Below are 23,929 nucleotides of genomic sequence, written 5' to 3'. Positions count from 1 at the left end.
ACAGGTTGAAGGTTAATAGTAAGTATTAATTGATTATAAGTTACCTTGTATTCATCTTTCTCTATTCATGTGTATAATATGTAACTTTACTACATAGGACTCTTTATGTCATATATAAAGATACATATACATAACAGGAATTATGTGATGTCAAGAGATCTAATGTAAACGTAAGTTTGAAATCGAGAAGATACGATTAGTATTCGAGTTGAAATTATCGGACATAGTTATAGATATTCAAATGTATAATCTTATGGTTTATTTTATGTTATATAAAGTAAACCTATATAAGGAAGATTGTATATATATTAAGTTAGAATATGTGGTCCTTTTGTACTTTTGGTAAAGGAAAACAGTCCACCAAATATTGTTAATATTCTTACTAAACATTCTTGAGACATGTTCTAGACACTGATTAAACGATTAGTGAAGAAATGTAGCGGCAGTACTAAAAAGGCTAACATTGGCTTAACCTATCTGAAAGTGAAGGTAGCTAATATAAGTAGAAGTTTGATGGGAAAATTGAATATTAGACATCTTCTATTTAACTGAACTAATTTTATTATATTACAAAATCAACTTATAGTCGTCTGATTTTTTTTTATCTTATACAAAAATATATAAAGTAAATTATGGAAACAATTATATTCATAAATGAAATATTGTTCCATTTATATATGTTGGATTTCTTGTTTTCGTGATTATAAATTCACTCAACGGTGGCGTAAGTAATCTATTAGTAAGTTGTTGAGGGATTAACCTATTGTCATATCATTGAGGGATTAACCTTGGTCATTATCCCTCTTATGATATATTTCCGACAAAGATGAGCAGTTTAACAACAAAAACTCTGTTTAACAAAATTGAAGAGAAGGATTAGTCGATACCCGATATAGAAAATTTTAAAGTATTAAAGTACTAACTTTATTTCCATTATTTTAAGATGAAGCGGTGGCTCAATGGTAGAGCTTTCGACTCCAGTTAAATCCTGGTATTTCCAAGGAAATTAAAATTGCAATCGAAGGGTTGCAGGTTCAATTCCTGTCCGTTTCATTTTTAATATTTTTGATTTTAAATCACGTGATTTTTTGCTTGATGTCATTCTAAATGTTTATATGTAGTATTGGAAGGAACTTTCACTTTTCTACTCTTCCCGTTCTAGAGAATGTTAAAGAGAACATGTTCTTCACATATTAAGCATATTTATGGGATATTGGTGTTTGAGTGAAATCTTCTATTTTTTTCCTGTAACTTCACAAAATTATATATTTCAACGACTAGAATGGGATTACATCTGGATATATCTCTGTCTTTAACGGTGAACACTTCAAGAAGTCAGACAATTTGATATTTATAGATTAATTTATATCGCAATTTGTTTGTCATTTCTAACATGGATATTTTTCCATGAACTATAATTACTTCCCTGTTTCTTTCAATAATATATACTACAAAATATTTATTACTTGGTACATAGTAAATTGTTTAGTTCCTTCTCTCTAATCTTTTCTTATATCTAAACAACGAGTGAGACGTTACTGTGACATCTAGGTTGAAATTTAATCATTGGACTATGATTTCTCTTTTGTCAATTGTTGATAACTAAAAGTTTACTTAATTACATAAAAAAGGGGAACGTCGTTAAACCTGTTGGAATAAATCATTGGTCGAGAGAATCTACCTGAGCTAAAACGTTAACTCTGATGTCCCCAGGTGTCACAAAATATTTTAGAAATGTAAAAGGATAAGATATAAGGATGATTATACAATTACCGCTCAGGGATCTACATAAATATAAGAAACATTGAATAGGGAAACTAGTATCAGTTTCCCGGTATCTTATTTATGTATTTTTACTAACAACGAGGAGTTAAGTAGAGAGACCCCGGAGATATTAATAACATAAAACGATGCACTCATAGAATATATATATATATGTATTACCAGTGATATAAGAAAAGAAAATCATAATTTAAACTATTGTTATATATAATATCATATATCTCTATGCACTATGATTAGGAAGGAGAAGAAGGAGGCATAATTCAAGCACATCCGGACATGTAATGTTTTATCTTAAATGGGCAATAAGAGATAATTAATTTGTTATTAAAAAGTAGTTCATTAATAATTAATGTACTATCCTAAAAATTGAAATATAAAAAAACTCCCAAAGAGAAAGCAAAAAAAGAATATTTGGCATTTCCATTCAAGCCACACACGGTTATAAAGTAACAAGTTATTGAATTACGCTAACTTTCTTTCTTACAATGTGTAACACATTGACTTATATATATATATATATAAGTTGTTCAAGTACATTTATTATTATTATTATTTATCAATCTTGAATGTTCAAACGATTTACTCTTTTATCGTCTCTTTTTCTATGCAACTATGTGAAAAACCAAGTATACCAATTTATATAAAGCAATAATTACAATTATGTCGAAGTATGTACACGGTACCTATTAATTAAATGGAGTATTACCAATAAATAAAAAAGATATTAGTGTATGTGAGTATATATCCCAACGTTTCGAACATTTATATTAGTTCAACCCTCTCAAGAGAGTCGGTCCCTTTACATCATACGATTTCAACTTCCATTCTCACATCCTTTGACGCTAGAATTATAATAAATGATATCTTATTACAGTATCCCTGAAATTGCAATTGAATCATCCAGAATATTACATTTAATATCAGATAAGTCCGGGGATAACTTTCTTCTCTCTATTTCCTTTTCCTTTATCCTATTGGCTGTCTCTCTCTCTCTTTCTCTCTTTCGCTCTCTGCGCTGCCGGCCCCCTTTAATAATAATAATAGCAGTTGCTGAATATTTGTGCGGCGGTTTGTATTCCTCCCCCTCCCCAAATGCAGATACTGCTACTATTTAATATATCCACAGCAAGGCAAGACCCACCCACAGCCCTCAGACAGAAGAGAAAGCTGTGCAAGAACAGGTCAGAATAATAATGAGACTAATAGTGATAGCAACAACAACGTATTAATTAGAGATATAGTCATTGAAGTTGGTGAAGTTAGGTGAGGCGGGGGAAAGAAAGGATACACACATAGAGAGAGAGATACAGGGACATTATGGGGTAAGAACTATACTCAGACATATATATATATAGACGTAGACTAGCATCTTTTTTCATTTTTTCATTTGACATACTTACAACATATATTTGGTCAAGTTCTAAACCCTTTATTAACTCTTTTTTTTTTAATATTCAGTATTACTAACATTCACATTTATATATATTATTACTTATTTTTATTTTTTGAAACAGATCTCATCATTCTACATCTAGTTCAAGAAATTCATCTACTAAGTCTCATATAGATATTCCTGAACCTATCGTACCTGAACCACATTATTATCATCAAATGTCTGCTCCTACTGCTGCTATCCCAAAGAAACAAGAAGAACCTGTCGTCGTAGACCGTTCTTCTTCTTGTAATGAAAAGAATCCATGTAAAAAATGTGGTGAATGTTTGAAAAATTTCAAGAACAAATGCTGTTGTTCTACTTCTGCATGTTTTCAAAAACTTGTAGGATGTGGTACTAACGTTCTAAATGCTTTGAAGAACCCAGTTGTCGCTATTAATGTATTGATTGGGGCTGCTTCCATTACCTCTGTATTATTAGGTTATATCAAATACGAAAAAAGATTTTTGGCTGATAAACCTGATATCTTTGTTGTTGGATCCGTAGTTGGTATTGCAGGACTGTTAACTGCTGATTGTTTCTTATCAAGAAAATACTACAAGAAATTCGATAAATCAGAATGATTATTTCTTATTAAACTAATATCTACTTTCTTTTCCCCTCTCCCTCATTTCTAGTCTTCTCTCTCCCCTGTTATTACATATATATACTTATATATATAATGAAAACTATTTATTTAATAGCTTGATGCTATTAAATAACTGGATTATTTTCAATATTCCTCTCCTTTATCTTATCTAAAACCAAAAATATATATAATTTAGTATTATTACGATTATTCAAACATAGTTATCAGCATTGAATGGTGAACTTATCTATAAATATAATAGTAGTTTGTTCATTTATATATATATATTTCACTTTCTTACATTTTATAACTATTCAACTTTATATTTTTTTAAGATATTTCAGGGCTTAAAAAAATAGGAAAACTACATATAAATCAATTACTTAATAAATTAAAATAGATTTACATTGGATATAATTAAAAAGAAGCAATATTTCTGTCTCTCATTACATTAATAATTGAACTACAAAAATAATAAGTATCATTATGAATATTTTTTTGTTTCAGTTATTCTTGGTAACCATTCTTTTTATAGATCCCTCTGCTGCTTTCACAGATTACCTATTGAAAAAATGTAATCAAGCTGGGTTTTGTCAAAGAAATAGACATTATGCCACAAATATACAATCTTCGCATAACTCGTACTATCTTATAGATGAACAATCCATCCATATTGATCTCGACAATAATAATAATAATTCTTCCTCCTTAAGGGCTAATATCATTAAGACAATTCCAAGAAATGATATTGAAGATATTATGGTAGAATTACCATTTAAATTGACTTTCCAAAATGACTGGCAAAGTGTAAGGTTTACTATCGACGAATCGTTTGATAGTAACACTAATGATGACACTGAAGCTGAATCGCCTTTATTAAATAAACATAGATATAATGAAACGGGATTGTGGTCCTTTATGAATCATACAGATTCTTTAAATAATACCCCTTTACAATTTGAAAAATTTGAAACCATACAATCTAATTTGGATAAATTTGTGAATTTTGTATTCCAAACTCCAGATTTAGAACAAAATGTGATTAAAGTCTATAATGATATAAATCAATTAGAGATTCATCTTTTCTTAGATTCTTTCCAAATTCTTATATTCCAAGGTGAAGACTTGATCCTTTCCATCAATGATCGGTCGTTATTCAATTTTGAACACCATCGTTCAATGGAACAAAATTTTCAAAATGTATTACCAGAGGAATCAACTTATAATATGTTCGCTGATGATTTTGAATACTCAAAGGGGGATCATGTCCCATTCGGACCAGAATCAATCGCTTTAGATTTCACCTTCAATGGATTTAATTCCTTATATGGTATCCCTGAACATGCTGACTCTCTACGTTTAAGAGATACTTCAAATGATGAACCATATAGATTGTTCAATGTAGATGTATTCCAATATAATTTGGATTCAAGAATGCCAATGTATGGTGCTATTCCCTTGTTATTGACATCAAACAAGGATAAATCGGTAGGTGTGTTTTGGAATAATCCGGCTGATACTTGGGTAGATATACATTATACTGATAATGGGTTATCACAATCGCATATCATGTCCGAAGCAGGAATCATTGATGTGTTTGTCTTTATTGGTGAGAAACCTTCCGACATCACGGATCAATTCACTCAATTGACTGGGAGACCAACGTTACCACTATTGAGTTCTATTGGGTACCATCAATGTCGTTGGAATTATAATGATGAACTGGACGTGTTGAATGTTCAAGAGAATATGGATAGAGAAGATATACCATTTGATTTTATTTGGTTAGATTTAGAATACACTGACGACAAGAAATATTTCACTTGGAAACCAGACTCCTTTGGGAATCCAGGTAGAATGTTAAAGAAATTAGCAAAATATGGTAGACAATTGGCTGTCCTAATAGATCCTCATATAAAGACACAATATCACATCAGTGAGGAAATTAAAAGACAGGAGGCAGGTGTCCTTAACGCTGGCGGTGATTTATATGTTGGTAGATGTTGGCCGGGAGACTCCATCTGGATTGATACCATGGGCAAAATTGGACAACGTGTATGGGACGGATTCTTTAAAGACTTTATTACTGTTAAGTTACCATCATATATTGACAACTTACATATTTGGAATGATATGAATGAACCATCGATTTTTAATGGTCCTGAGACTACAGCACCAAAGGATTTAATTCATAATGGGGGTTTCGAAGAAAGATCTATTCACAACGTCTACGGGTTGACCGTTCACGAAACTACATATGATTCCATGAAGGATATATATGGTATATCAGATAAACGTCCATTTATCTTAACTAGGGCCTTCTTTGCTGGTTCTCAAAGAAGTGCTGCCACTTGGACAGGCGATAATATTGCTAACTGGGATTATTTGAAAGCTTCTATCCCAATGATCTTGTCAAACAATATTGTAGGAATGCCATTTATTGGTGCAGATATTGCAGGTTTCGATGGGAATCCAACTCCAGAACTAATAATTCGTTGGTACCAAACTGGTCTTTGGTATCCTTTTTTCAGAGCACATGCTCATATTGACTCGATCAGAAGAGAACCTTACTTGTTGGAGAAACCTGTAAGAGACAGCGTTAGAGATTCAATTAGATTAAGATACACATTGTTACCCACATTTTATTCTGCATTCCATGAATCTAGTATTAATGGTAATGCAATTATGAAACCAATGTTTTTCCAATATCCCGAGCATAATGAACTATATGACGTTGATAATCAATTTTATCTAGGAAACTATGGTATACTAGTCAAACCAATTACATCTCCAGAAACATTCACTACTACTATGACTTTCCCTAAGGGTATATTTTATGATTTGACGACACTAAAAGCACTTGTTGTAGATCATCTAAAGGAAGTTGAAATTGATGCTCCAATCGCAAAGATTCCTGCATTCATTGAAGGTGGACATATTTTATTCAAGAGGGAGATATACAGACGTTCATCTAAATTGATGGTCAACGATCCTTATACGTTGCTTGTTGCTCCAACTCTAGATAACGGTTCTGCAAGTGGTAAACTTTATGTAGATGATGGTGAAACATTTTCATATGAAAATGGTGAATATTTAGAGACCGTTGTCTCGCTACTAGCCAAATCTATACTGAAGAACGATATTGTTCATATTCCTGTAAATGCCGATTGCTTAGGCAACACAATGATTGAAAAGATAGTTATTGCTATGGATAGCAATACGATGGATATTGGAGATCATGCTACGATTAAGATAGGTTCCGAGACACGTAAAATAGAAGTTGAGCATGATGATGGTACAACTACTGTGATAATCAAGAATCCTCAAGTACGTGTTAATGAACAATGGGAGATATCGTTTTCGATATAGGATATATTATTATTAAATATTATGTTGTTGTTTTTCATTAAAAAATAGCACACTATATATAATCATTATATTTACTATCCTTTTAAATTTTATTTACGGGATACATCTTTTATCATGGACGAATATTTCATGAGTATGGTCCATTCCAATTCCGTTCTACACTCGGGACAGCGTCCACCTCTGGGTATGAGTGTTAGATCCTTATCTCTATCATCTATTTCCTCAACTATGAACCTTCGGCATAGACAACTTACCTCTGAAACAAAATCACAGCCCTCATTAGTACAAAATGCTATGTGTGGCTTTAGATCCTCATCCTCAGAAGTGTAATCGTAGGTTTTGTAACATAATTTACATTTAGAGAGACCATCCATCACTCGTTCAGTATATCTGTTCATACGTTCTTCATCAAGCTTTATGGATGAATCATAAAAATGGGATACTAGAGCTCTGTTTTGCTCAGAAATATCTGAGAGATCATCAACAGTCAATCTTTTTAAATCATATTTGGAAAGAGAAAGGGCATTTTCAGAAGTCTTAACCTTACCCCAATTCTCATAACATGGATCCAGGGCAATTCCAAATTTATTTTGATCAAACGTAGAAGCTACATCACTATTAAAGAATTGAACACCAAGGTTCATAACTTTGAAAAATGGATGGTTCAGGAGCTGTCTAATTAGAGCTAGTTTATAATGTATATTTCTACCTGCTGATCCAGAATTCTTCTTGTTGATTATTCTGGCTTCTTCTTTTATAAACCTAGTCTTGTACCCATGTTGCCAGGCATGCTCAAATTGTAAAGCAATAATCTTATTCGGAAAACCATACACAAATAATATCATCTCCCATGGTCTTGTACCACTCCTCTTTGTTCTGTATGCGCCACCTTTTACTAAATCGCCATTATGTTGCCTCAATCTTCTAGGTGGATTCGGTGAAGAACCAATATAGAAAGACTGACGATGTTCTACTGATTGCAAAAAGTAACAGCAATAAAATTGGGCAAAATCACCCATTTCTCGATTTACGTTAACACTGAAAATGTGTTCCTTGGCTGCATAGCGAAGTCTGGTGCAGTTAGTCTTCTCTACCTCCAATTTCATATGAAAGATCTACGTTTACAAGTACCTGAAAATATTTTATTTGCTGCCGAGTTAAACAAACAAATGACACTCTACTACCACTTATATTAAAGAACAAAAGAATGTTTTCATACAAAATCAAGTAAAAACTTTAAACAACTGTTGAGGCCAACGCATTGAAGTTAATTTCTTTGTGAACCTTGCATTTGAACAAAAAACACCTCTTGCATCAAAAATCAATACCAAATCACCATAAATGGAATATATACACTTCTATACAACGAGTACAATCCCGCATGTCAATCTTTCTTTTATATTGCTCATGTATCGATGCATGAGTAAATATATCATAAAAGCAGGTGTGCATCGAAAACTTTTCAGTTTGACAGGCGTTGTTTAATGCGATGACTAATTGAATGATCGGATAAGAAAAAAGTATATAACCTAAGTGTAATTCTAAAAACGACCGACTTTAATCAGAAACGTAGTTGTATCTTCGATAGACCTAATTACAAAAAACTCAATAACTTAAGTTTTATTACATTATTATAATTATAGAACGTTTGCCGTCATGATAAAACCTGCCAGATCGAGATCTTTACTCCCTATCCGATTGTATTCTACTAGTAGATTTCCAGTACCTCCTCCAAGTAGGTCTACGACGATAAATGGAGCCTCACAAAAGTTAGCTCAGTCATCACTACCAACTATCCCATCACCACGGATACTGAAATCATTCCTCGATGAATATGTCATTGGGCAAGATGTGAGTAAGAAAGTTTTGAGTGTGTCTGTTTATAATCATTACCTGAGGATATACGATAGGATCAAGAAGCAAAAGATGAAGGAAAATCAATTACAATTCCTAGAGGCTAATGTATCTGATCAAAAAGAAGAAGCAACTTACGTTCCTAATAGTGAGGCCGAACAAGGTATGGCCAATTTGAAAAGACAAGTTGAATCTTTAAAACCAGAAAACGATCCTGAATCTAATGGGATTGATGATTTAGAATTAAGCAAAAGTAATGTTATGGTAATTGGTCCATCTGGGTCTGGTAAAACTTTGTTAGCTACAACTTTGGCTCGTGTGCTTGATGTTCCTATTGCTATATCCGATTGTACTCAATTAACTCAAGCAGGGTATATTGGTGAGGATGTTGAAGTTTGCATAGAGAGATTACTAGTGAATGCTGATTTTGATGTTGCTAAAGCAGAAAGAGGTATTATTGTATTGGATGAAATAGATAAACTGGCTAAACCTTCTGCAAGTATTGGTACTAAGGATGTTTCTGGTGAAGGTGTTCAACAGTCATTATTAAAGATCATTGAAGGTCATCGTGTACAGATTAGTGTTAAAAGACCTGTCAAAAATAAGTCGCCGGATACAGATAAAGAAGGTAATAAATCGGTGGTTAAGAAAGAGGAAACATTTACAATTGATACCTCGAACATTTTGTTTATGATTATGGGTGCATTTGTTGGGTTAGATAAACACGTTGCCAATAGAATTAAAAAATTAAAACAGTTGAATGAACCAGAAAAGGAGACTGAAGAAGATGAAAAGGATGACTACACTAATATCAGTAATAAATTAGAAGAGATTGAGTTGGAAAATGGTGAAAAGGTTCCCGCATTGAATTTAGCAACACCTATCGATTTAGTTACATTTGGTTTGATTCCTGAACTTATAGGTAGAGTCCCCATCATTACAGCTTTACAACCACTCCAACATGAAGATTTGTACCATATTTTGAAAGAACCAAAGAATGCATTGTTGGATCAATATGAGTATATCTTTAAACAATTTGGTGTAAGATTATGTATTACTGATAAGGCTTTGAAAAAAGTCTCCCAATTTGCATTGAACGAAGGTACAGGTGCTAGAGGTCTAAGAGGAATTATGGAGAGACTATTGTTAAATATAAACTACGAATGTCCGGAGTCAGGCACTCAATATGTCTTGATCAACGAAAAGACGGTCAACTCCTTACAACAAACAAAATATTCCCTTGCATCAAATGTTCAATCTAAATATTACTCCAGAGGTCAAATATTTGATTTAATAAATGACGTATCGAAGGAAGATCCGGAGCTTGCAAAGAAACTTGATATAGAAGTAAATGGCGTTAAGAACTTAGATTACCAAGAAAGCAAGATCAAGGAAGCTAAACTATAGAGGAGTGAATGAACTTGGTAATGATATAGATATACTGATTAATTTAAACAAATCTTGCATATAGAGAGAATATATAATTATTTATCGTACCGAATGTACGGATACTTAAGTATAAGGTTATTTGATATTGTTAACCTTCGGTTTTTGTGCCACTATAAAAATTGTTCTAAGGCAGCCTGCGTGATCGTCAACTTTATCCCAATGTTCTTTAATGTACTTTTCAATCATGTTGTCCACTTGTCCGCTTGTTTTAGAGTTCTCTTTCCCGACAGAAGACCCAGTCAGTAAATGCCACAATAGAGTTATCATGAATTCATTGATACAACCCATATTTGTTGTTAAATCACCAGATTTTAAACTTAGTGTAGTGGTCTTAATGTTGACAAATCCGCACTCTTTAAATTTTCTTGCCAAATGTTTAGTTGGAAATATATGAAGACCTTTATTCATTGCTTCAATTGACAACAGGTCAAAGACTCTGTTTCTTTCTACTGAAGTTTTAAATTTGGAGCTAGCTTCTGGGTGTCCACCATATTCTGAGTTTGAGACTCTTAAGTCCGTTGCTATTGCTAACACATAACCTTCTGGTTGTAAACATCTTTTTATTTCTCGTAATAGATTCCCCCATTTAGTTCTTGTCAGGGTTGTCCAAATCCAAGGACATAATATAGCTGGGACACTATCATTATTGAATGGTAATTTCAGTTGAAGTAACTCTCTACCGTAGTAACCTCTATTGTTCACCATATTATGAGTTGGTAACCGTTCTTCACTATTTAAACTTTCCTGTGATGATTCTGGGGCTACTTTTACCTCAGAACTTGGTGATAACTCAGGTGTTAAGCCTGATGATTTCTTTTTTGGGAAATAATATTGAGTTGGCATTCCAACTCTTTTATAATTACTCAAAATTTCACAAAAATGATTTTCTAACCATTCGTTTTGTAATTCGTTTTCATTAAATTTCATTGGTTTACCAATAGATTCGTCAATTGAATCAAAAGCGTTTTGTTGGTTTGTTAATTGCTTATCAAATGGAAGTGTTGTATTTTTTACAATAGGATCTGAAGAATTAGGTATTGATCCTGCAGTTGAACGAGTCACTAAGCTGTCCGCTGGTGGTGTATGTAATGCTGTAGATTCAGTATTCGATGTAGATACCGAAGTATGTTTCCTTCTGAAAAAATTAACAAAACCTGATTTCTTTGGTTTGTTGTCCTTACGTTTCTTTTTATTTGTGGATGTAGATGAAGGTGTTGTGTAAGATTTTATACTCATATTATCACTAATATCTTTATGAAAATTTATTGAATGCTCAGATCTAGTGATAGAACTTACGTCATTATTATCATCCATACTATTAATAATGTCTTGGGATCCAAATTTTCTAATATCAAATGGTTTCTTATCACTGGATTTTCTATTCATACAATCCAATAAATATGCTGGGGCATTTAAATTGTTTATATATTTAATGTCAGTCAATTCTGAAGTTATAGTGGTCCCATGACTATAATTATAATGTTTTTCTGTACCTTCCATAAATTCTACCAATTTTGTATTACTCTCTTCATCAGATTCCTTCCAAGGAGCTATATTTAATGCGTAATCAGCTACAGTAATTTGTGGTTCATTGTAAGCTAATTGCCAACCTATCTCTTGTGTCACTAGAGGTCTTAATAACAATATATCTATATCTTCTAATGGGTCAATCATTGTTGTGGTTTGATCTGAATGTGAGAATGATTGATTAGAGTCTGATTTCTTTGTATAGAGGGTTTCATCAACTGAGGTTGTAGTTGATTTCCGTCTTTGGGATCTTCTATTTATTAAACTTTGCGTGACTTCGGGATTAAAAAGTAAAGAGTTAGCCTGTGCAAAATATGTTTCTACTTGGAAACTCCATAATTGTATTACTTCCATAATTTGTGATTCCATTGTATCGCATGGTAATGAGTTTATATCTAAATTTAAATTTAAAATATTGCCGTTACATTTTCCTAATTGTTTAATATAATGATCCAAAAATTTTGCGTATGATTTTAATCTTTTTTTGGCAAACACTAAAGCTTCTTTCATTGTCGATTCCTGATTAAATCTTAGAAATAGATCCATTTGGGGAAGCACCTTGTTATATTTTGGATCATATTTAATCGCTTTCATTTCACCATCGATCGATATGGTAGCGATGTTATAACCATCAGAAATCTCCAACGGTATGTTATGTGAAGACGGTAAAATATTCCAATCCCATCTTTTATTTGAAATTTGGGCTTCGGCAACTTCTGTAGTCTTACCGTGAAGACTTCCCAATCTTTTCATTGGTTTATTAATATGCATTGTTGTCGAATTATCCTTTTGATCTAAATATGAACTTGAAGGTTTTGAAAGTGGTGAAGATCCCGTTTTATTAGTATTATGTGGAATTGTGGTATCCGGTGTATCTGCCAGATTAAATGGTGCTTTAAATGCAATAGGTGACGATGTTCTACCGGGTTTCGGAAGTAATGTCGGAGTATTATTATTATTATTATTATTATTATTAGGCTGTTTCGGTATATAATTTGTTTCACCATTAAAACCTGTGACTTGTTTAGGGTCCACTGAATCCTCGTCGATATCATCCTCGATCGTATTCATTATATAATGCTTCTGTGTTGTATTTATATCCTTCGATACCCGTTTTAGACTGTCAGTATTATTATTATCATTATTATTATTATTAGCAGTAGTAGCACTGCTATTATCCACTACTTGAGGGTCTATCATTATAATTTAAAAGAGTTTGTATTGTTATTATGCGCACCCCTTCTTAGTATTCCTATTTCTATTGTTATAGCTAGTTCGTAATATTCTTTGCGGGTATGTATATATATGCCCCGTTGCAAAGAGAATGATGTAGACCTTGACCTCCTCAGTAAATTCCAATATCTAAGAAAGTCTATTATTTTCTCTCCTTACGTTGAAATAATTGATTTTAGAAAAAGCCAGGACAGTAATTGGTTCTTTCCCTTAGCAAAAAGTTCAGTATCTTAAACAATAGAGACTAAAAGCAAAAAAAAAGTAAGACAATATTAAAAGAATATCTCACACTGTTACGAATGTATGTGTATGTTGTTAAACTGTATGCAACGATCTCTATGAATGTAAGAACTTCTTACCAAAAGCTGAATGTGATGTGTGCAGTACTCGTATTATCGATGCTAGTTAATTCTTGAACTGTGTACTGTTTATAAATGAATAACACAAGTCTGTTTCAAGGACAGCTTTTGAAGTAATAGAAAGAAATATGAATCAGTTGCTGTTGTCGCTGTTAATCGGTCGACCCTTTAAAGAATGGGAGTGATTGGGAATGGTTTAGTTTGGGGTCTATCGAAAACCTCCGCAATGTGTCTCTCGCTGTCTCTCTGTGTATGTGCTTCCCCTGCCCAACACGGGGAAGGAGACAGAGAAGGGGGGTGCCGATGGGGGAGATGAAGGGGGGCGGCTCTGCCGTGTGGGGGCGGTCGTCTCGTCTTGGCTCGTCTCGTTGAGTCTGCAACAAACAACAACAGCATCAGCTAGAAAGAGGCAGGTTGCTTCAGATGGGGTGATGATCTGGTTTGGTTGACCTGGATAAGGGGCTGACCATGGGATTGATCGAGTGTAAGGTATTTGAGTATGGCAGGGTCTATTGGTAAGCCGTCTGTAAATGCTGACAGCAGTACTTCTGCAAGAAGTAAAGTTGCTAATAGGTGGAAGAATGTGAATTACAAGAAATTGGGTGAAGATATAGTGGTGACAGACACAAGAGCTAAGAGAGAAGAAACTAACGCTGGAATGAAAGTAGAGAGTCAGGATATTGAGGTGGTGGTACTTGATTCGGACTCGGATGAAGGTTCTCAAGACGATACGAGTATTGAGGAACAGGTATTGAAAGAATCATCTGCAGCTGCAGATGCAACTGCTAATCCAAGGAAGCTAGATGACAAAGAAAAAGTTAAGATCGATTCAATACTGTATGAGTCTGATTATTGTTTTAAACTTATGAGATCAACTGTGTATGATTCGCAATATGAAACAATGTCAAATGAACAAAAATCTTATTTTATTACTACGGATGACATATTTAATGATCCGAAGCTTAGTTCGACGTTCTTATTCAGTTATCAATACGATATGAACTTTATTTTATCCTGTTTCCATAAGGATCTCAGTGATATAACAATGGTGATGCAAAGAGGGTGTATTGTACCGCTAGATATTAAAGCTCCGGAGAAATTACAAAGATTACATGACAAAATCAAATATGTTGAAGTGGACATGCCAAGTTATACATCTCATCATTCAAAGATGATCCTGAATTTTTATTCCGATAAATCAATGAGAATATTTATGCCATCAAATAATTTCACAGAAGCAGAGATCACATATCCACAACAAGTTTGTTGGTGTAGTCCCAAACTAAGGGCCTTCGGTGATAAAAAATTGGTTGACGACATAGACGATGCATCATGTTTTCGCGCAGAACTATTTGAGTATATTGGTCGTTATCGTCATTATCTATTTACCCAAAGATTAATTGGGGATCTTTCCAATTATGATTTCTCATCATTAAATGGATTGCATTTCTTATTTTCTACTCCAAGAAGGTTTGCGGCATTAGATTCTAATAATAAGAACACTTGTGATGAAGAATCAGGGTTAGTCAAATTTGGATCCGTTGTACGAAGAGTTGAGTCCGATAATACCAAAATAAATAAGATCAAAAAGCGTCATTATTTAGTGCAAACATCATCGATAGGTACTAAAAGACTTCAAGGTAAACAGTTGTTCACAGGGTTTATGATCCCAAATTTAACCTCTTCTAAAAATGTGTGTGGCCACATATTATATCCTACATTACAAGAAGTTTGTGATTCACCCGCTTCTTTATTATCTGGTGGGTGGTTTCATTTTAATTATAACGATTACAGTGAACCTTATATATCGATGAAAAAGCAGAATCTCTTTGTCAAACAGAATCCCATTGCAACTTCGATAGAGAGAAGGGCTACTCCTTCTCATTCAAAATTCTATATGAAATGGACCTCCGACGATGAAAACGATGTATCTATTCCAGATACTCCAGTAGATTGGTGTCTATATACATCAGCGAATCTAAGTATTGCAGCATGGGGTACTGATGTAAAATCTGCTACCAATTTCGAAGTAGGTGTCCTAATACCTGGTCCAATAAATGTATTTTCGTTTGTTGATCTCATATATAAAGCTACCAAAGGGACAAGACTTGGTACCTCTGACGATCAGGGAGCTCATATTATGAGAGATTCGACACGTAGTACAGTTATTGTCCCATTCCCAAAGTCTCTAGTGCCTTATTCTTACACTGACAATGACAAACCTACTAACGTAGCTTTATTAGATAAGATACGTGACCGAGTAAGACGATTACAAGAAGAAGCCAGTCTAACAGGTCCCTGAAACTGACAACATCCTGTTATATCGATCTATTTTATTGCACTGACAGAAATGGTTCTATTGTGTCCTGTTTTCATGTATTGTCTTCTTCTTCCTAGATGACTACGGTAATGTCACGTTACGTTACGTTGTATTTGCGTTTCGGCCCGAAAATTGAATTTTTGTTAATTGATGACTGCCAGGATTATCGCACTGAGCCGAAAGGGATCGTTTGTTTTTTTGCTTCTAGTTGCTCCCAAGATGAAACTCTTTCATATATAAATAAGCTAACATAAAGTGAAAGATATCATAAAAGTCATCGCTGTCTTCTTGAACGGGTTTCATTTTTTATTTTCTTGTTGGTTAAAGATTCTCTCATTATAAATATATGTACAGGATTATCAATCAATATAATTAAAAATATTATCATTTATTTACCATGTCCGTAACTAATACTGCATCCTTTAATGATACATTCAAAGTCTCCGACAATGTAGCCATTGTGATCCCAGATAGCAACATCGAGGTCACTTATCGTGATTTAGCAAACATGGTAGGTCATTTGCAAAGTATGTTTAACAATCTAGACTCACCTCTATACGGTAAAGTTATTAGACAATCTACCGTTGCAATCTCGATGCCAAATTGTCTAGAGTTTGTAGTCGCATTCTTAGGTGCCACTATGGATGCTAAGATTGGTGCACCATTGAACCCTAACTATAAAGAGAAGGAATTTGATTTCTATTTAAATGATTTACAATCTCAAGTTATTTGTGTTCCAAGAGGTACCGTGAAAATGACTCCAAAAGCCGAAATATTGAAATCTGCTAAGAAGTTCAATTCTTATATTGCTGAATTATACTTCAATGAATCCAGATTTAGAGTCGAATATGATATTTATGAACCAAAGGATGGCTACAACAAGAAGATTTACTCTTCTTTGGATGGTGCCAAGTACTTACTTGGTCCTATCGCAACTGAATTCCCAGGGTTTGCACGTTCTAGTGATATTGCAATGATTTTGCATACAAGTGGTACAACTTCAACTCCAAAGACTGTTCCATTGTTACATTTGAATATTGTTAGAAGTACTTCAAACATTTCTAATACATATAAATTATCTCCTTCAGATAGATCATACATTGTGATGCCCTTATTCCATGTACATGGTCTAATTGGTGTGCTACTATCTACTTTCCGTACTCAGGGGTCTGTGGTGATCCCACCTAGATTTTCTCCAAAGAGATTCTGGAACGATTTTGTAAATTATCATTGTAATTGGTTCAGTTGTGTTCCTACAATTAGTATGATCATGTTGAACGTCCCAAGACCACAACCAATGCCACATATTAGATTCATCAGATCATGTTCTTCTGCTTTGGCACCAGCCACTTTCCATAAATTAGAGACAGAATTTAACGCACCGGTGTTAGAAGCATACGCTATGACTGAGGCTGCTCATCAAATGACTTCAAATAACTTGCCACCAGGTAAAAGAATGCCAGGTACTGTAGGTCAACCTCAGGGTGTTGAACTTGTCATCTTAGATGATAAGGACAACGTGTTACCACAAGGTGATATTGGTGAAGTTTCAATTAGAGGTGAAAATGTCACTCCAGGTTACAGAAATAACGATAAGGCTAATCTTGAAAATTTCACTAGATTAAAGAATTATTTCAGAACTGGTGACCAAGGTTACATTAATTCTGAAGGCTTCCTGGTTCTTACTGGTAGAATCAAGGAACTGATTAACAGAGGTGGTGAGAAGATTTCTCCGATTGAACTTGATAGTGTCATGCTTTCCAACCCAAAGGTCGACGAAGCGGTATCGTTCGGTGTCGCTGACGAAATGTATGGTCAAGTCGTTCAAGCTGGTATTGTCTTGAAACCTGGTCAAACAATGTCATACGAAGAACTTGTCAAGTTTATGAGCGATAAGGTTGCTAAGTTTAAGATCCCAGTCAAGGTTTATTTTGTTGATAAATTACCAAAGACGGCAACAGGGAAGATCCAAAGACGTATCATTGCCGAGACTTTCACTCGTTCTTCAGAAAAGAAGAGTAAATTGTAGGAAATCAATATATATATAATTGGTATGTATTTCTTTTTAATGAAACAAACATTATTGTATAGTTAGAATTATAAAATGCGAAGGAAAAGATGAAAGTATGGTGTTCGTTTAAATTTGTCACTTTTGATTTTTTATTTACCTATTGCACTTATTCAGGAAGTTTACCAATCAATACTAAATGTAAAAATATATTACATTTTGTAAATAAGATAGTAATTTAAGAAAAGTATAAAACTAATAATTGACTCAATAAACTTGAAAATATGTACCCTATATTTGATATTCTCAGTATTTTCATGTAAATTAGAGTAAAGGATCTCAAAAATATTCCTCCTTTGGCAAAGTTTCTCGACTAAGTATACCAATTTTTGGTTCAAATATGTTCGTTAAAAAGTCTACTTTTGTATTTCCCTTACATCTGTCGTTATTACTAAGATGTTACTTTCGTTTTCATTATTTAAATTCAAATTCAAATAACAATGATTAATATATAATTTTTTTTATTCAGAGTTATTGTGTATGAATGATAGTATTTTAAAATATGGTCCATTGACATGATGAGTAATTACTTGTATTATTACTGGAACTATACAACGATTAACAAATGACAGTTTGTAGAATATTTAAAACAGACCCACATTAATACTAGAACAATGATACTGGGTAACTATTAAAACAATTCAAAGGATCTTACTATTCGTTTGCAAATGAGCGTGTCACAGTGTCCTCTATTCATTCAACATAGTTAAGACGGGCTCTCTGTTTTGTTTCTCCTCACTATAAAACTATTTTCAGCGTGCGGTGTCAAAAGAAGCCAAACAAACGTTAAAAAAACGAGAAATAATTTTTTTTTGGTGGGTTTGGGAAAAAGGGCGAGGAAGGGAAGGGGGGAAACAAATATGCAAGCCATTAGATGGACAGCCATATACATACATACACATAACTACAGGGCTGGGAAAACATGGACCAAACTACAGATATCAAAAGGTGTATTGAATTAAAACCGTTGTTGTGGGCTTATTAGATATTCAATTATCAATTGATAAAAGAGAGAAACAAACTACTGGTGAATTACAAGAAACAAATAAGTATAAACAGTCAGTTTGCAACAAATACAAAACAAAAATGATGCCACTTAGATTTCCAATCATTAGAAAAGCAGTGCACAGTAGTGCTACCTTAACCTCTGCCATGAGACCATCCTTGCCTTCAAGAATTGTTTCTTGTAGAATGGCATCTTCTAAAACTACTATGACTGTTAGAGATGCATTGAACTCTGCTATGGCAGAAGAATTGGATCGTGATGATGATGTGTTTATCATTGGTGAAGAAGTTGCACAATACAATGGTGCTTACAAAGTTACAAAAGGTCTCTTGGATCGTTTCGGGGAACGTCGTGTTGTTGATACACCAATTACAGAGTATGGTTTTACAGGTCTTGCTGTTGGTGCTGCTTTGAAAGGTTTGAAACCAATTGTTGAATTCATGTCCTTCAATTTCTCTATGCAAGCTATGGATCATATTGTAAATTCTGCAGCAAAGACCCATTATATGTCTGGTGGTACTCAAAAATGTCAAATTGTTTTCCGTGGTACCAATGGGTCCGCTGTTGGTGTTGCAGCACAACACTCTCAAGATTATTCTGCATGGTACGGTTCCATTCCAGGTTTAAAAGTTTTAGTGCCGTATTCGGCTGAGGATGCTCGTGGTTTATTGAAGGCTGCTATTAGAGATCCTAACCCTGTTGTATTCTTAGAAAATGAATTATTATACGGTGAATCGTTTGAAGTTTCCGAGGAGGCTTTATCACCAGATTTTACTTTACCTTACAAAGCCAAGATTGAACGTGAAGGTACAGATGTCTCAATCGTCACTTACACTCGTAATGTTCAATTCTCACTGGAAGCTGCTGAAATTCTTGAGAAAGAACATGGTATCTCTGCTGAAGTTATCAATCTACGTTCGATTCGTCCATTAGATGTCGAGGCAATCATTAAGACAGTCAAGAAGACCAACCATTTGGTCACTGTTGAGTCTACATTCCCTTCCTTTGGTGTTGGGTCTGAAATTGTAGCACAAGTGATGGAATCTGATGCCTTTGATTATTTGGATGCCCCAGTTAAAAGAGTCACTGGTGCAGATGTACCAACTCCTTATGCTAAAGAATTAGAAGATTTTGCATTCCCAGATGCTCCAACTATTGTGAGAGCAGTTAAGGATATCTTATCTGTTGAGTGATTGATATATATATACATATTTACGTATACTCGCTGGTTTTTCTTTTCTTTATATTCCAAATTCATACAAACAAACAAAACAAATATTCTGTTCTTAGCTAGAGCAAAAAATCACCACCCAATGAAATAAATAAATAAATAAATAATCCAATCAATAAAATTAATTGTATCTAAACTAATTACCCTTTTGTAATTGTTAGTTAATATGTGAACTATAATTGAGCCATTATTACTTTCACTATATTATTGTTGTTCATTGTATGAATAAATAGCCCAAAGAGAAAGTAGCACTGCAGGGAGAGATGAACAATACCGAGCCTAAAGCGCGAAGATTTAGAGGCGCTACGTATACATAGACGTAAAGAAAGAAAAGTGAAAAAATCACCACGTAAAAATATGAAACAATAGATATTGGGTGATGCTCATTTTGTTTAAAACCCATCGTTAGATCCAGTTATTCATATATCAATTTTTCTTGGATAGGAACGATTTCTCCAAATTTATTTATTTGAATATATTTGAACATAGTCATACTCAATTGATTATATCTTTCGAAGATATAGAATACATCTAGACCGATATTCTTCGCAAGCAATAATGGCATCGGCAAGAAACCTAGCGAAACATGATCTGCCGCAATTCTATTTACTTGTGGTTTTATATTTTGTTCAAGGGATCCCTGTCGGATTGGCCTTTGGTACAATCCCGTTCCTATTGAAATCCATGTCAAAGACTATGTCGTTTACATCGTTAGGTTTATTTTCGATGGCTACCTATCCATACTCGTTAAAGATTCTATGGTCTCCAATTGTTGATTCGTGTTATAGTCACCGTATTGGCCGTCGTAGGTCATGGATCATTCCGATCCAATGCATTAGTGGGATAATGTTATGGACCCTTGGACAGGCTGTATCAAAAGGTATAGTATTTCCTGGAGTCGATGCATCGTTTGATAAAAATAATGTAGTAGCCGTTCCAACAAATCATCCAGCTAATGAAATCGATGTATTTTCATTAACAATGTTGTTTGGTACATTAGTGTTTTTATGTGCAACTCAAGATATTGCAGTTGATGGTTGGGCTTTAACGATCTTATCTCGAGACTCATTATCATATGCCTCTACTGCTCAAACCGTTGGTTTAAATATTGGTTATTTCTTATCATTTACAGTATTTTTATCGTTCAATTCAGCAGATTTCACTAATAAATATCTTAGACCTAATGGAGCCATACCGATTGATCATGGTTTAATATCGTTAGGTGGATATCTTCAATTTGCAGGTATAATATATTTACTTGTTACACTGTATGTAGCATTATTTGTTACAGAACATCCAGGTCGTTCCAATTACAATAAAAGAATTCAAAGAGGTGGTCTTCCATCCACCACAAATGATTTGATAGAACCTGAATATAATGATGAGGAAGAAGAAGGTAATACAAAGAGTATTCGTTATATTTATAGATGTTTTTGGCAAGTATTAAGATTACCCTCGGTGCAAACACTCGTCGGTGTTCATTTAGTATCCAAGATAGCATTTCAATGTAATGAAGGTGTTACAAATTTAAAATTATTAGAAAAAGGTTTCCGTCGTGAAGATTTAGCAGTTAGTGTATTAATCGATGTACCATTTGAAATTATATTTGGTTATTATGTAGCTAAATGGTCCAGTGATTCAAATGATGCTCAAACTACAAATTCTAAAAAGAAACATGACCTTATCACAAATAATGATGAAAATAAAATCAAACTTGAAAATGACACTTCGATGCATGGTGCAAGACTTCGAGATATTCAATATAAAAAATTTTCAAATTTGAAAAGATTTCAAATTTTTTTACTTGGTGATAATGTTGGTGTCTTGACACCATGGTTATATGGTTATCTTGGTAGATTACTTGCTGCGATGTTAGGTAGTATTGTTGTATTGATGTTTCCAAAGGATGGGGAAGTGACGATGCCCTATTTTATAATGATAATTATACAACATCTTTTAAGTTCCTTTATGAATACTGTCCAATTTGTTGGTATATCTGCATTTCATACCAGAATTGCTGATCCGTTACTTGGTGGTACATATATGACGTTATTAAACACTGTGAGTAATTTTGGTGGTACGTGGCCTAGGATAATAATCATGTATATTGTTAATTGGTTTACGTTGTATCGTTGTCAAGATGGTAGTTTTATAAGAGGTACACCAGATCAATGCCCGGTAATTGTTGATAGGAATACTGTTTCAACAGCTACGGCAACAGCTACAGCAGTGTTATATAGAGATGGTTATTACATTGCTAATGGTCTTTGTATTATATTGGGTATTATCATATATATTGCAGTGGTGAGACCAAATGCTCAAAGGTTACAACAATTACCTTTAAGTAGTTGGCGTTGTCGTGTAGATTAGGAGTCTTTTAAGAGAAATACAAATGAGAAATAGCCGCGGACCCCTATTCCATCTCCCATTCTACGCTTATTATATATAGACATCTATTGTAAATAACTAATTAATTATTTTTGTAGGGGACTACGATAGATTCGCAGTGATCTTAACTTCATCATAGTCATCATCATCGTCATCATCATTACGACATATCACTATGAAAGGGTTAGTTAATTCGTTACGTCACACAGAGATAGATAGATAGATAGATAGATATACAAGATGGTATTGAAAGTGTGTGAATTACCCTCTATGATGTCAAATGTCACGCATTTCACTATTTCATATTTGAATAGATAAGAGAGAAAGAGAGAGAGATATTGCGGCGAGTGTGTGACCCAATATATCCCACGCCCCACGGAATATTTGTACAGACAGACAGACAGACAGACGGACTGTTCTTTTTCTGTTGCATCGTCCGTTCGGCCGTTGTACCGAGAACGATATTAATATAATACGTAAAATATATATTTGCGGTCATCCGAAATTTCTCTTTTACAATTGATTGGGCAGATAAAACCACAAATTCGGATGACCGGCGATGCCCGAAACGCGAGGAATAAATTGCAGTTCTTTGATTGATCGGTCATTATTATGCGAACAGCTTTCAGTTTTGAGTTTTGAGTTTTCATTGCAATAACAGCAGCAACAACGACAAGTGTGTAGGGCAAATGGATTTTATTTTATTTTATTTCCATTTTGCAGGAAGAATACGAATAAGAAGCAAAAAGAAGTTTGATTAAGTCGGTTTTGCCGCCAATAAGTTTAGTTGCTGCACTATCATTTGATTGGTTCTCTAATAGTTATATATAAATTATATATAAATTATATATAAATTATATATATATATAAATATTTAAAAGTCATCTCAGTTTATTAAATTATTAATAATTCCTCTTCTTCTTCCAGCACCTCTCTCTCTATATATATTGCAACCCTTTTATTATAATAATAAATTAGTCATAGTTACAGGAATATCTCTTTCGTTTTTTTGTTTTTCTTTAATTATATTATTTTATACTATTCGCTTTTCTACGTCAAAAGATTTCTCGACAGAAGGAAAAACAAGGAGAAAGGAAATAAATTCTGAAATTGTGAAAAAAAACAGAGGTAAAATTCATCTACTACTAACTATTGCTTCAATTTTTTCTTCTTTTTAGACAAATTACATATATATTAACTTAAAAAAAAATAATATTAAAGTTCCTTTTTTTTATTATCTTCTTTTTTATTTGAATACTAATATTCAATTATAACAAATATAATAATAATAGCACATTTGCTAGTTTCAATTGCATTAT

The 23,929-nt window shown here is 33.6% G+C and overlaps 9 protein-coding genes and 1 non-coding gene across 10 annotated transcripts; 8 read left to right on the top strand and 2 right to left on the bottom strand.

Annotated features, from left to right (window-relative positions):
* The first annotated feature begins 945 nt into the window (after positions 1-945).
* Positions 946-1,053, top strand: KABA2_04S05698. Its single transcript has 2 exons — positions 946-982; positions 1,017-1,053. It is a non-coding gene; the product is annotated as a tRNA-Trp (tRNA).
* Positions 1,054-2,642: 1,589 nt separating this feature from the next.
* Positions 2,643-3,801, top strand: OM14 (Om14p; the record flags this gene model as incomplete). The annotated part of the gene is made up of 2 exons (XM_041550322.1): positions 2,643-2,853; positions 3,605-3,801. 2 exons carry the CDS (start codon positions 2,643-2,645, stop codon positions 3,799-3,801), a joined length of 408 nt encoding a protein of 135 aa, XP_041406256.1.
* A 491-nt stretch (positions 3,802-4,292) lies between these two features.
* On the top strand, positions 4,293-7,175 carry ROT2 (glucan 1,3-alpha-glucosidase ROT2; the record flags this gene model as incomplete). Its single annotated transcript, XM_041550321.1, has 1 exon — positions 4,293-7,175. One exon carries the CDS (start codon positions 4,293-4,295, stop codon positions 7,173-7,175), a length of 2,883 nt encoding a protein of 960 aa, XP_041406255.1.
* An 89-nt stretch (positions 7,176-7,264) lies between these two features.
* On the bottom strand, positions 7,265-8,281 carry SLX1 (endonuclease; the record flags this gene model as incomplete). Its single annotated transcript, XM_041550320.1, has 1 exon — positions 7,265-8,281. The coding sequence occupies one exon, from the start codon at positions 8,279-8,281 to the stop codon at positions 7,265-7,267; it is 1,017 nt and encodes a 338-aa protein (XP_041406254.1).
* A 550-nt stretch (positions 8,282-8,831) lies between these two features.
* Positions 8,832-10,436, top strand: MCX1 (Mcx1p; the record flags this gene model as incomplete). Its single annotated transcript, XM_041550319.1, has 1 exon — positions 8,832-10,436. The coding sequence occupies one exon, from the start codon at positions 8,832-8,834 to the stop codon at positions 10,434-10,436; it is 1,605 nt and encodes a 534-aa protein (XP_041406253.1).
* Positions 10,437-10,553: 117 nt separating this feature from the next.
* KABA2_04S05588 (uncharacterized protein) lies at positions 10,554-13,205 on the bottom strand (the record flags this gene model as incomplete). The annotated part of the gene is made up of 1 exon (XM_041550318.1): positions 10,554-13,205. The coding sequence occupies one exon, from the start codon at positions 13,203-13,205 to the stop codon at positions 10,554-10,556; it is 2,652 nt and encodes an 883-aa protein (XP_041406252.1).
* An 891-nt stretch (positions 13,206-14,096) lies between these two features.
* On the top strand, positions 14,097-15,899 carry TDP1 (tyrosyl-DNA phosphodiesterase 1; the record flags this gene model as incomplete). Its single annotated transcript, XM_041550317.1, has 1 exon — positions 14,097-15,899. One exon carries the CDS (start codon positions 14,097-14,099, stop codon positions 15,897-15,899), a length of 1,803 nt encoding a protein of 600 aa, XP_041406251.1.
* Positions 15,900-16,314: 415 nt separating this feature from the next.
* PCS60 (Pcs60p) lies at positions 16,315-17,946 on the top strand (the record flags this gene model as incomplete). Its single annotated transcript, XM_041550316.1, has 1 exon — positions 16,315-17,946. One exon carries the CDS (start codon positions 16,315-16,317, stop codon positions 17,944-17,946), a length of 1,632 nt encoding a protein of 543 aa, XP_041406250.1.
* Positions 17,947-19,074: 1,128 nt separating this feature from the next.
* PDB1 (pyruvate dehydrogenase (acetyl-transferring) subunit E1 beta) lies at positions 19,075-20,184 on the top strand (the record flags this gene model as incomplete). The annotated part of the gene is made up of 1 exon (XM_041550315.1): positions 19,075-20,184. The coding sequence occupies one exon, from the start codon at positions 19,075-19,077 to the stop codon at positions 20,182-20,184; it is 1,110 nt and encodes a 369-aa protein (XP_041406249.1).
* A 596-nt stretch (positions 20,185-20,780) lies between these two features.
* KABA2_04S05500 (uncharacterized protein) lies at positions 20,781-22,592 on the top strand (the record flags this gene model as incomplete). Its single annotated transcript, XM_041550314.1, has 1 exon — positions 20,781-22,592. The coding sequence occupies one exon, from the start codon at positions 20,781-20,783 to the stop codon at positions 22,590-22,592; it is 1,812 nt and encodes a 603-aa protein (XP_041406248.1).
* Between the last annotated feature and the right edge of the window lie 1,337 nt (positions 22,593-23,929).

This window comes from Maudiozyma barnettii, assembly GCF_903064755.1.
Source record: "Maudiozyma barnettii strain CLIB 1767 genome assembly, contig: KABA2_04, whole genome shotgun sequence".
NCBI lineage: Eukaryota > Fungi > Ascomycota > Saccharomycetes > Saccharomycetales > Saccharomycetaceae > Maudiozyma > Maudiozyma barnettii.
This window is presented reverse-complemented; position numbering and strand designations above follow the sequence as displayed.